This window comes from Benincasa hispida, chromosome 12 (assembly GCF_027475165.1).
Source record: "Benincasa hispida cultivar pf3 chromosome 12, pf3_genome.v1.1, whole genome shotgun sequence".
Lineage (NCBI taxonomy): Eukaryota > Viridiplantae > Streptophyta > Magnoliopsida > Cucurbitales > Cucurbitaceae > Benincasa > Benincasa hispida.
In genome coordinates this window covers 55,009,316-55,027,474 of record NC_143489.1, presented here as the reverse complement: position 1 = coordinate 55,027,474, position 18,159 = coordinate 55,009,316, and the positions used below count along the sequence as shown (strand labels likewise).

The 18,159-nt window shown below is 32.1% G+C and overlaps 2 protein-coding genes across 2 annotated transcripts; one reads left to right on the top strand and one right to left on the bottom strand.

Annotated features, from left to right (window-relative positions):
• Window positions 1-3,603: 3,603 nt before the first annotated feature.
• On the top strand, window positions 3,604-5,585 carry LOC120068131 (plasmodesmata-located protein 2-like). Its single transcript, XM_039019829.2, has 3 exons — window positions 3,604-4,729; window positions 5,047-5,160; window positions 5,252-5,585. The coding sequence occupies exons 1-3, from the start codon at window positions 3,937-3,939 to the stop codon at window positions 5,257-5,259; spliced, it is 915 nt and encodes a 304-aa protein (XP_038875757.1). The 5' UTR covers window positions 3,604-3,936; the 3' UTR covers window positions 5,260-5,585.
• Window positions 5,586-7,589: 2,004 nt separating this feature from the next.
• LOC120068132 (mitochondrial import receptor subunit TOM9-2-like) lies at window positions 7,590-8,290 on the bottom strand. The gene has a single exon (XM_039019830.2). The coding sequence runs from the start codon at window positions 8,133-8,135 to the stop codon at window positions 7,824-7,826; it is 312 nt and encodes a 103-aa protein (XP_038875758.1). The 5' UTR covers window positions 8,136-8,290; the 3' UTR covers window positions 7,590-7,823.
• Between the last annotated feature and the right edge of the window lie 9,869 nt (window positions 8,291-18,159).

The window sequence follows — 18,159 nt, the reverse complement described above, 5'->3', positions numbered from 1 at the left end:
GAGTTGAAAATTTTCCAATTTTATTTTAGAGGTTGTTTTAAAAAATAAATAATCAAATTATACTAGAGCTTATGTTGTATCATTTGATTCGAGTACTTTTATATTATACTATGTTAATACATACATCTTACTGAGTGTTTGATTGTCATGTACTAATAATTTTAAAATAAAAATTTAATGAATGGTAAAATATGATCGATCTTTAATTCTAAAGCTCCGTTTAATAGTTATTTGATTTTTTTATTTTTTTAAAAAAATTAAGCATATAGATACTACTTTCATCTCGAAATTTCTTCTTTTGTTATCTACTTTTTACTAAATATTTAAGAAATCAAGCCAAAATTTGAAACTAAAAAAGTAGCTTTTAAATACTTATTTTTGTTTCTAAAATTTGGTTAAGAATTTAATGATTATACCTAAGAAAGATATAAATCCTCATAAGAAATGACAAAGAAATATGCTTAATTTTCAAAAACATAAAAACAAAAAACAAAATAGTTACCAAACGAGATCTAAACTATTACTAGTTTTGAGTTTTAATTAATGCGACTTTCAAAATTTATAAAATAGATTCATCTTTCCCTTTAGAATAATTGTTTTAAATGGTAAAACAACTAAAACTATTTTCAAATATAACAACATGTCATTATCTATAAGTAATATATCGTAATAAATCGTGATAAACATCTATCAGTATCAGCGATAGATGTCTCTCACGGTCTTTTATTGATAGATAGTACAATTTTGTTATATTTATAAATAAATTGACTCATTTTTCTTTATTTTTATTTGAAAATGACTTTCCCTTTATTTTTTTTTAGAAATGATAAAAAGGAAAATTACGGAAAATGAGAGCCATTATATGGTATTGTCTCATGGTACACAAAATGTCCGAAGAAAACGAATCTTTAGTATTTTGATGGGCCAAGTGGGCCCACTTAAATCTGGGCTTACTTTTGGGCTGGATCTGAGCTGGCACTTCCAACCTTTTCTACCGATGGAATAAAAGTGTAAAAGTAGTTTTTTGTCCATGTTTTTCAATTACTTAAATCACAAAATTGATTTCTCTAGCTTTGAAAAATTTTAGAATTTGATCTTTATGGTTTTAGTGTTAAAATTTTAGTTTTTATAATTTGGTAAAATTTTATAAATAGTCTAATACACACTAAATTTTAATTTTCTTCAAAATACAGAGATCAAATTTATAGAAATTTTAACAAATCATATGGATTAAATTCCAACCTTTCGATTTGTTTAAATAATTATTATTTGATGTCTTATAAAAACAAGTCCAATACCAATATGAGCATAGCCCAATTCGCATAATGCTTATACTATCAACCTTAAGATCGAGGTTCAATTCTGCCAAAATGAATATAGTTTAATTGACGTAGTGCTTATACTATCAATTTTGAGGCTAGAGATTTGATTTCATCACCCTACACATTAATCTAATACCTTTCGAAAAAAAACCCTAAACCAAATCGTTGTTTCTTTTATTGAATTATCATTCACAAGTAAAACATATAATTTTGATTGAATGAGTAATTTATTTATCATGTATTGTTATTTGTCTTCTTTAATCATGCGATGTCAGCCATTGTTTTGTTAGCAGCTTTGACAACACGTGTTAACACACAAATACAAATTTTATGTCAAAATGAAAAATTTTAGACTAAATGTTTGCACATGACCTAATTTTATATAGTTGAATGGAATAGATATCAATTTTTTTTTGTACAACTTCATGGGACAATGAATCGAATCTTTTACTTCTAGAATGGTGGGTCATGTCAGTTAAATTCATTTTGACTTTTGTTTAAACTTATGTTTTATTGATAATAATTAAGACAGTCATCTTTATTTACATGCATAACAATTTATACATAGTTTAATAGATAGAAAAATTAAATACCATCTCAAAAGTCAACGGTTTGATATTCCACTCTATAATTCTTGAACCAATAAAAGGAGAACTTCATCTATATACAAAGAAAACTCGGTTTTGATAAGAAAAAAATGAAAATTTCCAAAACATTCTGATCCTCATGTTTAAAGAAAATAATCCATGATAGTTACAAGTAGCCAATGATCTTCAACACACATGCAAAACAATATAATATCATTTTAGGTTTTATATACATTATGATACAACAAACAAACCCAATGAATCTTTGGTCGCCAGAATTAAGAACTCAATTAATCACATGGAATTTGGCATAACATAGTACAAGTGTAACAAACAATACTTAAAATAATGGAAGTATAACTATTTAGGATTTGGACAATTTGAAACAACAATTTTTTTTCTCTTTCTTTAGTGGAAGTTTGGAATCAGTGTAATGTTAAGTTCTTCGGTGAAAAAAAAAAGTTGAACCACGGCTAATTATAGTGGACTTTTAATGTGACCAAGGGTGACCGATGGACGGTTCTTTGAAGGTTAATTTAGAAGCCTCTCTCATATATCCTCAGACATTGTAAGATTTTGCGTGCTAGTAAAAACTTCAAACAATGAAGCTATATTGGAAGTAAAATATTCAAAGATTGTCTAATTAGGTGAAACTTACTGAAATAGTTACTTTTTTGGTCGAAATTGTGACAACTTTCGAGATAGATTTTTACTCTCAATAGGCCGAAACAAACTCATTGATTCTTTGAAAACTTTTAAAGAGGAAGACTAACTTAACAACAAACTCCAACTAATTCTTGATGAAATTCAAGCTTATCATCAACAACTTATATATGGTTTTCTTTATGCTCCTCAAAGTTGCAAAATGGTTGCACATAACTTAATCAATCATGCGAGAACGAGGAGTACCGTTGACATTTGAATTGAAAAATACATATGGTAAGTGTTTGAAACTGTTTCAAGACATTTTTGCTCCCTTTAATTGTGTAGATTCCATTTTGTAAACATTTAGTTTCTCATTTTTTTTAAAATTAAGTCTACTTCATCCCGAGTTGAAAACTAAAAAGTAGTTTTCATATTTTTTTTTTTGTTTTAAATATTGATAAAATGTAGATAACAAAAAACAGAATTTAGAGATAAAATGAAGGTTTAGGGGACGTTTGGGACAATGAGTTAGTTATTATAGAATTTTAATTTGAAAAGGAAATAGTAAACACTGTAGTAAATAATAAAAAAAAATGATGAATATAAAATAGTAAAAATTGTAGTAAATAGAAAATACCGTAGCAAATGGAGATTTTGAAATAGTGTTGACTATAGCTAATGAGAGATTTTGAAATAGTTTTACTATAACAAGAGGTGTCTATCATATTTTGATAATAACTCTTGTCCCAAAGGCTCCCTTGTATGTTTAATTTTCAAAGATTAAAAAAAAATGATTATAACTGATGAGAAATCTTTTTTCTTTGAAGGAGAAAAGAACTAAGGACATGGATGTGGACTAGTAAAAGTGTAGTCAAACTAAGGAAGCAAACACTCTGTCTTTCCACAATTAGATTCCCTTTGCCATTTATTACCATCCAAAACCACACCTCTCGCTCAATCAAACACCCAAAATTCTGTATTTTCAATTCAACATTTTGTTCTCATTCTCCATGGAGACCTTAAAAACTTCATTATTTTAATACTCATTGGTTTCACTGTTTCACTATCTCAATAAAAATGCATTTCCCCTCACTTTTTTCCTTTCCCCCCAAGTTTCAGTTTCTCAGTGCTCTCTCCCTTTCTCTCTCTGAGGTGGGGACTGAAGGAGGAAAAAAGATTCCCCTCTCTCCATCTCCACATTTTACAGAGAGGTAAGCTTTGAAATGAACTAACCCTCCATTTTCATAAGAAACCAAAGCCGTAAACTACTGCATTTCCACTTTTCATCCGATTAAACCAAAACCCATCTCTCAAATCCCACACGATCCTCCAATGAAATCAAAATCTCTCCATGATTTGAAGCATTAAAGGCCAAACTCCAGATGGGTTTTCACTCCAGACCCTTCTTGTTCTTCTACTTCTTCTTCCTCCTCCTGTTTATTGTTTATCTTGCTAGTCAGGTTGAATCTGGTTCTGATTACACCACATTAGTCTACAAGGGCTGCGCCAAACAAGGATTCTCAGATCCAAATGGCGTTTACTCACAAGCCTTGGCTGCTTTGTTTGGCTCTTTAGTTTCACAATCTGCCAAAGGCTCAAAGTTCTTCAAAACCACCTCCGGCACCGCCCAAACCGCCATCACCGGCCTTTTCCAATGCCGAGGGGATCTCAGCAACTCCGATTGCTATAACTGTGTAAGTAAGCTGCCGGAATTGGCCGATAGTCTGTGCGGCAGAACTATTGCCGCTAGAGTTCAACTCTCAGGCTGCTATTTGTTGTATGAGTTTCCTGGGTTTGTTCAGATTTCAGGGTTTGAAATGCTGTATAAAGCTTGTGGGGCTACGAACATTGCTGGAAGTGGGTTTGAAGAGAGGAGGGACACGGGTTTGTCTGTGTTGGAGAATGGAGTGGTGAGTGGCCATGGATTTTACACTACTAACTATCAATCTCTGTATGTGTTGGCACAATGTGAGGGAGATTTAGGGGATTCAGATTGTGGTGAGTGTGTGAAGCATGCTGTGCAGAAAGCTCAAGTTGAATGTGGAAGCTCAATTTCAGGGCAAGTTTATTTGCATAAGTGCTTTATCAGCTACAGTTATTACCCAAATGGGGTTCCAAAGAGATCTTCCTCTCCTTCATCTTCTTCATCATCATCATATTCTTCACCACCATCAGGTAAAACCCAGAAACTTCCATGATAGAGACTAAATAAATTTATGCTACATATTCTTATCCACTGATTTTATAAACTCATGGTTTGAAATGAATCATCATTTTGAAATTACACATCTACTTCTATAAATCTCAAAGGCAAACACGTGTGACAGAGACTAAATAAATTTATGCTACAAGAGTTAACATTCCCTGAAGGAGCTTATCTTCATTACTGATAAAAGAGGATATATGTTTCCTTCTCTTTTGAATCTCAACTAAACTTGTGTCGTTGATTTTTAGCCACTGTGTTAATATGAAAGGTTTACATTTGCTGTTAGGGATGGGGCAAAACACAGGGAAGACAGTGGCTGTGATATTAGGAGGGGCAGCAGGAGTGGGATTTCTGGTCATTTGCTTGCTTTTCATTAGAAATTTGAAGAAGAAACATGATGGTATGCATCAAGACATGAGCTTGATTCAACTTTCCCCCATTTTTGTTTTGAAAACTTACACTGATTAATTGACATTATCTTCTATCTGCAGATTATTGATACAGAGGAAAGAGTGAATGTTGTTCTATTGAGGTAAAGAAAAAAAATCAAATTGCTTTCATCTTTTTTTACTTTGTTTTATAAAAAGGATGGTTTCTGGTGGGGTCTGGGATTTTTTTGAGTTGAGAAAGACTGTTCTTACCACTGGGGTCAAGACATTTTTTGTGAGAGGAAGAGAAGGGAAGGTATTCTTCACAAAAGTGAAAGATACAAAATAGAAAAAGGAAAAAGGAAAAATCAAAACTGAAGGAGAAGAGAAGAAGAATGTGGGGATGATTGTTTTTTTTGTTTTTAATTATAAAAATATATTTATGGTTTTCTTTTAAGCCATGTGGGTGTTTATCTCTTTTCTCTAATCTCCAGACTCTGGTTTCTCCTCATAACCCAGATGTTTATATGCTTTTTTAAAAAGCTGCAATCTTGAAAACTTCAAAATCCCACCATTTTACCATAATTCTTTAGGTTGTATTAATTAGTAATTTTTTTTACTGCTATTTTAATCTTTTTTTTTTTTTTTTGGGGAACTTTCAAATATTTCATTCTTGGATCATATGGTTTCAGTCAAATTAACAACAGCTATCTGTTTTAAAGATTATTTTCAAATAAAGTGAATTCTAAATTTGACCAATAAAATTGTTCTAAAACTTAGAGAAGTTTCTCTCTTTAAGGTTTTAAAAAAAGCTTGCCTCTTCGCAAGCCAAGAAAAAACATGCGATATGTTGAGATGTTATGGTTAAAAAAAGATAATTATTGATAAAAATTAAACAGATCGATCACAATATCAAGCTTTTAACCGATATATCAATATGTGTTGAGGATCTAGAGGTTTGTGTTTTGAATCCTCTTACTCTACCCCATTTACCAAAAGAACTGGCACAATAAAGTCATCAAGATCTATTTGCAATAATTTTTTTAACCACATAAAAAAGTGTTCTAAGTGAAAATAAATGTTCTAATCACTTGTAGAGTCATTTCAAACAAGACCTTAAAAAGGCTAATCGATGTACGATACTATTATAGAAACCCCAGGAGATGCTATTTAAATTCTTATGCGGTCTTTTCTATTATATTAAATAAACAAGGCAAATATTTTTCTTAAAAAAGATAGAACATTGAGGATCTCTCCTGTTTGGTCCTATAACATGTATAAGCTTTAATTGATTCGGTAACTTCATAATTCATTGGATGTTCCTCAATACTACAAATATTCTGCTAGAAGCACTATTCTAAAAGACATTTTCAAATGCACTCAAAAAATCAAAATTGAAACTAAAAGAAAAATCTTGTAATAAACTCGTGGAGAAATCAGAGATATACTTAGAAAAAACCCCATTGGAAAAAGAAACAAATATCTTCAAAAGCATTGAACACATGAAGCCAAATAAAATCCAATCCAATCCAGAATGCAGCCACCTCAAAAGCGCATACCTTAAACTCGAAGGCTCACTGGACTTGACCAGATTTCTCCATTTCTACACAATCTTCAAAACAGAGGCAATAGAGGGATGCAGATAAACTAGTTTTACGACAATAAAAGGAGACTATAAATTGCATATGGTAGGAATAAAGGGAAACAGCTCAACAACATAATTCTGCCAGAACAAAATGGTTTCTGTTCCTGTTCAGTCAGTGAGCATTTATGGATTGTCAGAGTTGAACAAAACAAATATGGTCCCATCACATGTTCAGACCAATTCAGAGATGCCATAATTTCAGAAAGTCAATGTTGTTTGAAATTGGGTTTCAATTTACAGAAGTTTCCAGAAAAAACCACAAAATTATGAACTTAGTAGCCTCCAACAGTCCAACAGTGAAAACTGATAAGCATATTAAGCAATGGAAGTGGCAATCAGAGACTAAGAATGAAAGAAACAAATAGGAAAGATTGGTTGTAGAGCTAGAGCACCCAGAAAGGAGATAAATCAAAAGGATGTTCTGGTAAGTGTTAACTCCGAATTCAATCAGGCAAATGAACATTATTTTCTAACCCGTGACACAATCAATCGTTAAGGTTGTAACATTAACCGAGAAATCAGCATATAGATAATTGACCTCATAAATGCAGTTCATTACAAAAGGCAAAGTATAGCTTTAAATATCAAACGATTAGGCATATGAAATTAAGAGCATAAAAACATTATAAAACACCACGATGGCCAATCTATTTGTAGCTCATGAAACACTATTAACGAAGCAAAAAAATCAATTCGTAGTGCTTGAATTTTTTTTCATTTTTTTTTTTTAATTTCTACTGATTTCTGGGGGTTCAAACGATTTCTCACAAAAAAGGAAACAAACATAAAATAAGTTTACAACATCAATAAAGAGTCTTATGCTAAGAAGAAAATTTAAATTGACTCTGAATTCAATTCATATAATATCGCAACATAACTCTTAACTCTTTAAAGCCTCAGTCTCTAACCGGCAGTCACAAACAAAGGAAACAGAGGTACGACATTGTACCCCATCGACATTCCAAAATCAAATTCCATCTAAAGCCCATAAAAACCCTAAACAGCAACATCATCGAGTAGCCTTAACCTGAAGCCATAATCAAGGAAAAATCATTTAGAAGCGGCGGTGGCCGGAGTACCAAGTAAACTCGCCTGCTGCATCTCGAGCTCATTGAACTGCTGTTCGCGATCCATCTCAATAATTAGTGGCACCACCAAGATGAGAAAAGTCGTCCCAGCAATCCAAGCAGCTTTGCCGGTGCTACGGAGGAGTTTTTGAGTAACGAAGGCAGCGTCGGAAGCTGTGCTCTTCGCCCGTCGGACGATTTGGGAATCGGAAACGGAACGGGAAACCCTAGACAGGACGCCTAAATTGTCATCGCCATTGGTGATAGAAGGTCGCTTATTACCCCGAGACGCCATGAAAAGGATACAGAAGAGGAATTTGAAGCAGTGAAAGGAAGAATCAAAGTGATCTAATGGATACTGATCGCTTTCTCAAACAGAGAGAGCCGAAAAATTGTAAAGGAAAGTTTTTTAGAAAATGAAATTAGGGTTTTGAATGTCTGAAAATTTGGGGGAAATCTCTAAGTTTTGGGTCATTTGGATCTTGAAGTCAAGAACATCCCGATAGGTAGTATAAAAGAAGCCCAATTTCAAGGCCCACTATACTATTTATTATTATTATTGTTATTATTATTTAATATTAGGTTTAAATACTATTTCGATCCCTTAACTTATGATTTTTATTCATTTTGGTCCCGTACTTTTAAAATATCCATTTTAATCCCTACACATTTAACTTTGGTTCATTTTGATTCCTATACTTTTAAGTTCATTTTGGTCCTTAAACTTTGAAAAAGTTATCATTTTAATTATTTAAAAATAAAAATTAAAGACCAAAATTATACATTTTAAAAACACAAAAATCAGAATAAACTAAACTTGAAAGTATAAGGACTAAAATGAATATTCTGAAAATATAGGGACTAAAATGAATAAAAGTTGAAAATATAAAGACCAAAATAAATTTTTTACAAGTAGAAAGATTAAAATCAACCAAAAATTAGAGTAAAGCGACCCAAACAGTATTAGCATAACTTAATTAATTGTGCAAAGTTGAAATTAAACTCATCAACAATATAATGAATTTCTTCATACTAATCTTAAAATTAATGATTTATAATTTAAAATAGAATAATAAGTCGTCATAAATTATTTATATATTCTTTATGGAATAGCTTGATGAGATGACGTCTCATGATTTAGTTTCAAACAATTTCAAGATAAGATTAGCCAAGTTTTTTCACATGATTAATACAATTGCCAACTTCTAAAAATTAGTAATTTGAAATTGTAAACGTAAAAACTACTTGACTGTTTTATTATTATTATTATATATATATTTTAAAAAAAGTAGAATGAAACTTAATTAATGTAAGTTTCATTGTCAACATGAACATAATTTAACTTACAAATCTTGAGATTGGAGATTTGCTCATCCACCCTACCTATTGTATATATTTTTTTTAACTAATTAGTAAATTATAATTTTGATTTAAATGTTAAATATTTGAATCCTTACATCCACATTGTCGAACTCCAACAACTTTTTGTTTTTTTGAGTGGACAATATACACAGTTGTTTAAAATTTAGAGATGGGCATGAAATTAATTTGAAATTTCAAATAGAAAAAATAAATAAACTTATTAGATTAAAAACTAAATTGTTATGTAATACTATTGAAATCAACTTTACAAGTGTGTTATAACTATTCTTTGTAAAGTCCTATATAAGTACAATTTAGCTAACTGATTGAAAGTACTGTAAATGAAAAAGAATAAAATCCTAATCTACTTATCTGTATTCTTCAAGAAACTCTACTAGATTGAATGAATCTCAGTTCCTCCGTGTATGTAGGCTCTTTTATGGCCGAACCAAGATTGGTGTCTTTCTTCTTCCTCTTCTCTTTACTCTTCATGCACAACAATTTGATCTTCTCCTTTGTCAGATCTCTCTAAGAAAATCAACAGCATCTTACTATTGTTCTTCCCTCTCCCTTGAGCTCTCTGCAATAGAAAGAATGAAAAAGTGAGATAATCATTCGCCTTTAGACAAGTGGGTGCTGTAGTCTAATCTTGGCCATCAACGTGTAGGGTCAAAAAGTGCTTTCACACGGATTGTGCTTTCAGCACATAGTTTTAATTCAGCTTGTAATATTAGCTGGTTTTTTCAAAGCAGATTGGTTTTCTTTAGTTTGGGCCTCGGGTGTTTCATGACATTTCGTGTTAAAAATAGCCCAACAAAGTGGTATCAGAGCCTGCAAGAAACATTCAAGATCAGTCAAGAATTAAAGAAAGAAGATCTTGGAGCATTCAGAATTTTAAAGAAAACACAAGATGGTAGTAGCAAGATATAACATTGAGAAATTTGATGGGAAAGGAAACTTTGGCTTGTGGAAAGCCAAGATCATGGTTGTTTTGGGGCAACAAAGGACATACAAAGCCCTTGAAGACCGAACCAAATTATCTACCACTGCAACAGAAAAAGAAAGGGAGAATATGTAGCTAATTGCTCATGGAACGTTTGTCCTAAACCTATCAGACAGTGTACTCAAGCAGGTCATTAATCAAGAAACAACCTTTAAGATGTGGACGAAGTTGAATGAGTTGTATGAAACAAAAAATTTGTCAAACAAACTTTTTTTTAGAGAGAGATTTTTTTACTTTCAAGATGAGCTCTTCAAAAACTTAGACAGAAAACCTTGATAATTTTAAAGAATTACACAGAGTTCAAGAATCAAGGTGAAGATATTGAGGCTGATAATGAAGTCTTTGTGCTTCTAAATTCACTTCTAGACTCTTACAAAGATGTCAAGACAACCCTAAAATATGGAAGAGACTTGGTTACTACTGACATAATCATTTCAGCACTCAAGATCAGAGAAATGAAGCTATTAACCAACAAGGAAGAGAAACCTAGTGCTGAAGGTCTATTTGTGAAAGGGCAAAACAATAATAATAAAAAAAAAGGGCAACATAATTCCACATAAGAAGGCAAAGAAAAATCCAAGATTATATGCAAATATTGCAAAAAGTTTGAGCATCTAATCAAGGATTGCAGAACCTGAAATGGAAAAATGAACAGAAAAACAAACAAACAACAATAGAAAAGTCAGTCAAACCAGTAAGGAGAAGCTTCAATAGGGGAAGTCTTTTTTTTTTCTATTTAGATGCCCTAGCTACATCAAATTAAAGGGCTGATGATGTTGGATGAACTAAGAACCTAGATAGGGTTCTAGATTCAAGGTGTTCTTTTCATATGACACCTCACAAGGATTGGTTCAACACATACAAAGATATAGATAGAGGTTCAATATACATGGGTAACAATAACTCATGTCCAGTAGTTAGAATAAGCTCAGTCTCACTCAAGCTAGAAGATGGGACAGTCAAATACTTAGAAATGTCAGATATGTGCCTAAGTTGAAGAGAAATTTGATTTCACTAGGCATGCTAGACTCAATTAATTGTGAGTACAAAGGGAAGGAAGGCTACTATGATGTATTGAAATTGGTAAGCCTATCCTCAAAGGGATCAAAATAAATGGGGTCTATGTTATTCAAGGTGTTCAGAAAATGCACTCAGCCCATAGTTGTGACTACCAAGGAGCCTACTGAGGGAGATCTTTGGCACAAAAGACTTTCACATATCAGTGTCAAAGGCTTTCAAGATCTTGCTAACCAAGAAATTCTACCTAAAGGAATTCATCAGAGCCTATCTTTCTACGAGCATTGTGTGATAGGCAAGGCTACTAGGTAAAGCTTTGTTAAGGCCCAACATATAACTAAGGCCATCATTGATTATGTGCATTCAGACCTTTGGGGCACTTCACCTTTCCAATCCTTAAGTGGTGTCAGGTATTTTCTAACCTTTGTTGATGATTACTCTAGAAAATGCTGGATATTATTCCTAAAAACTAAAGATATAGTGTTTAAAAAATTCAAAGAATGGAAGACTATGGTTGAAAAACAGACTAACTGTCAAATAAAGTGCCTAAGGACTGATAATGGACTTGAGTTCTATGTAGAAGAGTTTAATGTTTTCTGTAGACAGCAAGCGATTGTTAAACACAAGACTGTGAGGTACATACCTCAGCAAAATGGGATGACAGAGAGACTAAACAAAACAATTATAGAAAGAGTAAGGAGTATCTTATCAGATGCTATCCTACCAGAGAAGTTTTAGGTTGAAGCAGCCTCCTATACAGTCTATACTCTCAACAGATGCCCTCATGCCTCACTTGACTTACTCGCTCCAGAAGAAAGATCCATCTAACCTAAATAACCTAAGGGTGTTTGGGTGCACAGGGTTTGTGCATCTGAACAAAGGGAAATTAGCTGCCCGTGTAGTAAAATATATGTTTTTGGGGTTCATTGAAGGAGTGAAAGGCTTTAGATTGTGGCATCCTATTGAGAAGAAGTGTGTAACAAGCAGAGATGTCATTTTTAAAGAGACAAAAATGTTTATGCAAAGACCTAGCTCAAATGATTCAACACCACAAGAGAGGACAAAGACAATTGAGGTGGAGCACTCCTTATTGCCTACAACAGATCCCTCAAGCTCAGATACGAACGACAGCGCACGAACTAGCACGATCAGGGACGACACCACCACTCGAAGCCCTTGGTATTCTTGGAGTGAGAATCCAAAGAGTGGAGTTTGATGGAATTGGTAGAGGGAGGAGGAAAGGACGATTGTGTAGAATGGCAAGCAAATGGAAGATAGTAGGTGACTATCGTATAGTCGAGTGCTTGTCGCTTAGAGAAAGGTACATGATCGTGTAGGTTTTACTAAGAGATCGTCTAATAATTAGTAAGCGATTGTTTAGGAAAGCTCGGGCACTAAGCTAACGTTTAGAGAAGGTGAACGATTGTTTAGAAATCGCGTGTGATCGTTTAGTGTGCGAGTGTGCGATCGTTTAGGCGATGGACACTATCGTATAGGCTCTTAATTAACCGATCGTGAAGTTTCCACACCTTGAGCAATGTTTTCGAACTCTTTGAAAAAATGAAACCAATTTTCATTTTATTCTTCAGTTACAATAAAGGAAATCAATCTTCCCACTTTTGCATGATTTAGGAGAAATTCTCGGTCAATTATCTCATTACCGCCTATTTAAATAAATAATGAATATAATCATATTATATTTCTAACCTATAGTTTGATATCGCATATCTACTATAGTAATTTCTCCTCTATTTGATATAAATCATATTTATATCTAATTTTCTCCAAAATAATGTATCTTTTACATTTAGTCAATTATATCATATATAATTAACCAGTTCAATTATATCATATATAATCGAACTTTCTCTTGTCAATTTGAACATTTCAACCGGCCCAAAAAATGATTCTCAACTTTATCCAAGCTACCAAGGGGACCTTATGGACCTGTGGCTCGAAGCTCTAACAGTACGTGAATAGTTGACTAAACTCTTTAGCTACGAGATCTACCATCCGTTCTGCTAAGTATTCCACTAAAGACCAACAACTGAACTCTTCTTACCACAGATATATTTTTGTGTCCATCGGATATAACCAATCATGAGTACGATGACCCTTCACAGATGTTCGTAAGTACAGCTGGGCCAATTGCCGTTTTGCTCCTGTAGTTACATCTCACTCCTTAAGTACCACTGATTTCTCTAATGAACAATACAACATAGTCTATGTGTGAACACCTCTCAGGCCAAGAGAATGTGTGTGGCACCACATTGTTCAAGCCCTAGAATCAGCCCTTAAGGGAGTTATCTATCTATTTGCCCCTACTTTGGGAAATGAGTGAATTTCATCTTGTATACCTGAGTTCCCAGCTCCTAAATTAGACGAATCCCCAAAATGGTAGGTTTGAGTCGATAACCTGGCCACTCGCACCCATACAAATCAAAGGACTGTCCTCAATGACAGAAGTTCCCAACTTACTCAGGATTGAGGTCATGTTACCTATAGTCATCCTAGTGAAGTGAAGTCTCTATCATGAACGGTGTTATATAATGAGATGTTAACACTTCGTGCTCAGGTCTTATACAAACTTTTTGTATAGGATGCGCCCGCTCGCATGTCTCCAACACGAATGATCAGGATCAAATCATCTATGACAAGTCACAACACTTGTGACCATTCCACAAAGCAAGTCACATCCATAGCGTTATTAGAATAAGGTTTCCCTCCTATATCCATATACTACAGACCATTTTAATTATCACTCAAGACATGATCCACTTATATGTCACCACATACATGCTTGAGTCACATACAGATAACCAGGGATTTTAGTTTATTGGTTTGTGGTAAAACAAATAAAATAAGTAACCGAGCAAAATACAAGATTTGAAGTAAATATCATATATTAACAACACAAGTGATCATACAAACTTTTTACAAACTACAGGACACGAGACTTTAGGGCATCAACCCCAACAATATATATTTATATATATAAAATAAGTTAGTTATTATATATTTATTAATAAAATAAAATTTATTAATTTAATTTTAAATTTCAAAATTAAAGGGAGGGAGTTACAACTCCCTCTCCTTCCCTTAATTTTCTCTTATCAGACGTGGGAGTGGAGGTGGTTTTATTTTTTGGGTGATCTTCATCTTCTTCACAAGAGACCTGAGTTTTTTCTCTTCAGAAAAACATACAGAAGACTCCCTACAACAAAACATTTTTTCTCTCTCAAACTCTCTTCCTCTTCCAAAATCTCAGAGCTCACACACTCTTGAGAAATTCTCATCCCAAAAGAGAATATGAAGGTCTGACTTGTGGTGGTGGCCATTTTGGATTGTGGCTGTTTGAGGAGGAATTTCGTGAAGAAATTGGTTTCTTTAAGGGTACATATTTTTTCCAACCCTTTCTCTCTCTTTTTCAAAGATACATGTTGTAAAATCTTCATTAATGCATAATTGTATGTTCTATAAAATTTGTATTCTACAAAAATAAAAATTGGGCCGATCCCCGCTTCTATTATGGAACTTCACAGTTCCTTCATAAAAATGTATGTAGAGACATACAGGTGGATCATTATTAAGTGATTACCTAAATGGTCTATAGTAGATGGATAAGAATGGATATCTTATCCTGGTGATTCTACGAATTCGACCCGTTTTGTAGATATTTATAATTGTTGTAAAGTGCTACAAATGATCTGATCCTAATCATTCATGTAGAGACATGTGAGCGGGGTTATGTACAAAAGGGTTTTTATAAGACTGAACCATGAAATAAATAATCTCTTTATAAAACGCAGTTAATAGTAGAGACTTACATTTTACTAGGATGACCATAGGTGACATGACCTGAATCCTGAGTGAGTTGTGAACTCTTGCTTATGAAGGCAGTCCTTTGATTTGTTAGATGAGAGTGGTCAGATCGCCGACTCAATAAGCCTATCATTTTGGAGATTTTTCTGATTGGGGAGCTGAGAACACAGTTACACAAGATGAAATTCACTCATTCCCTAATGTCGGGTAGATAAATTGCTCCCTTAATAGCTGATTTCGAGGTTTGAACAATGTGGCGCCATACCCTCTCTTAGCTCAAGAGGGTTTGGTCATAGCTAGACTATGACTTATTATTTATTAGAAGGATCAGTGGTACTTAAGAAGTTAGATGTAACTACAAGGGCAAAACAGTATTTTTGGCCAAACTGTACTTACGAGCAATTTGTGAAGGGTCATCGCACTGTTGAAAGGTTATATCCAATAGATATAGAAATATATCTGTAGTGCAAAGAGTGCAGCTATCGTGGAGTGAATGACAGTTAATGAAAGTTAAATAATTTAATTAAAAGAGTTTAATTAATTATTCAAGTACCATTGAAGCTTCAATCTACAGGTCCATAAGATTTCTTCTGTAGCTCAACAATGTTTATTGAGAATTAATTTTGGATTATTATGAATTGTTCAAATTAATTAAGAAAATTAACTATATATGATATAATTAATTTAAATTAATTATATGTGATATAATTAATGTAATGTATTTGATACATTATAATGTAAAGTTTACTTTGAGAGGAATTAAGTATTTGAATATGACTCAAATATTAATTATATCGATGAGATTTATATAATTACATTTAGTATAAATGTGATTAAATTAAATACCATGTATTATTGAGAGAAATAAAAACTATAGGCTATATTGTATTTGATACAATATAAAAACTATAGGTTTTGTGTTATTTGATATAACATATAGTTTAATATATATTATATGATAAGGTGGTTATCATATATATATATATATATATATATTAAATCTATTAAAAATGAATTAATTTTTTGAAAATTAATTTTAGGAGGGGGTTGTAACCCCTTCCCCTCTTTTCTCTTTGGTGGAAGACGTGAGTGAGGCAGTTTCATTTCCACGAGAACTTTATCTTATTCACAGAAGATTTACAGAGGTGATACTTTGTTGTTTTCCTAGAATACACACTCCTAAGAAAAAATTTCTCTCTCCATCTACCCAAAAGATCATAGAGCCCACAACTCCTATGATTCTTATCTACTGAGAATACAGAAGGTTCACTTTTGGTGGTGTCCCTTTGGTTTATTGTTCGTGATTTTCAAAGAGTTCTTGATCGTGGTTGTTTGTGACCAGAAAGGAGGAATTACGTGAAGGCTTTGGGTTCTTCAAGAGTATGTCAATTTCTAACCTCTTCCCTCTTTTTTAATAACCATGTTGTAAATACTATGTTGATGCATAATTCTTGTTCTGTGAATTTTGATTATGTGAAATAATTAAAATTGAGAACGATCCCATTTCCACTGTGGACTTCACGATTCCTTCATGATATTATCTACATTGGGCATAAGCCCTCATGACTTTAATTTTGGTTCCACCTTAAAAGGCCTTATACTAATGTAGATAATTATCCTCACTTATATACCTTCTGAGATCTTGAAAAAAAATACATTTGTAAAATATTACACATTTCATAGCTAGACAATATCTCAAACTACTATTAATTCCTACAAGCTTCCACAAAAAATTGACGGAATTTACATATATTCATACTACAAGCAAGTTGAGTGATAGTCAAAATAATGTTATAAAAATTTAATTTAAAAGTAATAATAATATTTCATGGAAATTAAAGACCAAACATAACAATTTGTGAAATAAATCATGCGTAGACTTTGTCAAATATAACATGTTTGTTGGAGTTAATGTCCTAAATCGAGTGTATCTTGTAGTTTGTAAAAACAAATTATATATCTAATAATATAAGATATATTTTATTAATGTTTAGATTGCATTAAATCAACCAAATAAACTAAGATCCAAGGTTATTTTATGAAACTTAAACATGTATGTGGAAATATATAGGTTGCTGTGCCGTGGAAGAACCACTGCCTTAAAAACAATTACGGCGCGACCTTGGTACTAGAAAAGACAAAAATTGTTTATCTTTCTTTTCAAAGCTAAGAGCTATTTAAATAAAATGTAAGACCAGTTTCTTAAAAAAAAAATAAAAAATTTGAAATTAATTTTAAAAAAGATTTTAGAATTAATTGAAATTAATTCTTAGAATAAATCACCAACAATTAATTTGTATATTTTTTTTTTTGCTATGTTAGTCATGTCCAACAAAAAAAAAACCAATCCAATCCAACTTATATACTCCATGTTTAGATTAAAGAAATTTATAATTCAAACAATAGTTTATTCTAAAAAGTGTCTCAAATCAATATGAAAATTAGGGGATGTTAAAAAAATTTGATGATCCGAAAAAACCGATCAACCCAACCCAACCCGTGCGGTTTAGGTTGGGTTGGGTTTAAATAAATGAAAATTTTATGTGTTGAGTTGGTTCATGAGTTCACCTAATATAACCAAAACCAATCAGAATCAACTCGAATTTATTATTAACTTTAAAATATTTTTTTTATTATTTGTAACACAGTTATTATATATATATATATATGTATATATTGATTTTAATTTTATTCAATTTCAATATTTTTTTGAATAATTTATTCTTTAATAACTCTTAAAAGTAGTTTTTTTGTACTTAAAATTTTCACTATACATATTTAAATTGAGTTGTTAATCTTAATTCAATATATGAAAAATAATTAAATTAGAATTTTACATATTTATGTTTTGCATTTTTTTAGAATAAAATTTTAAATAAATAACCAGATTAACCCTAACCAACCATACCCAAATATTTAATAGTTGAGTTGGGTTGAGTTCATTTTTTAATAAAAGTTATTTGAATTGAAGTCGAATAATTAAATTTTAATCCAACCCATGAACAACCCATATATTATCCACCAGAAGTAGAAGGTTAAAATTTCCATCAAGTCCCCGTCAAACTAAAATATATATATATATATATATATATATTTTTTTTTTTTAAAAAAAACC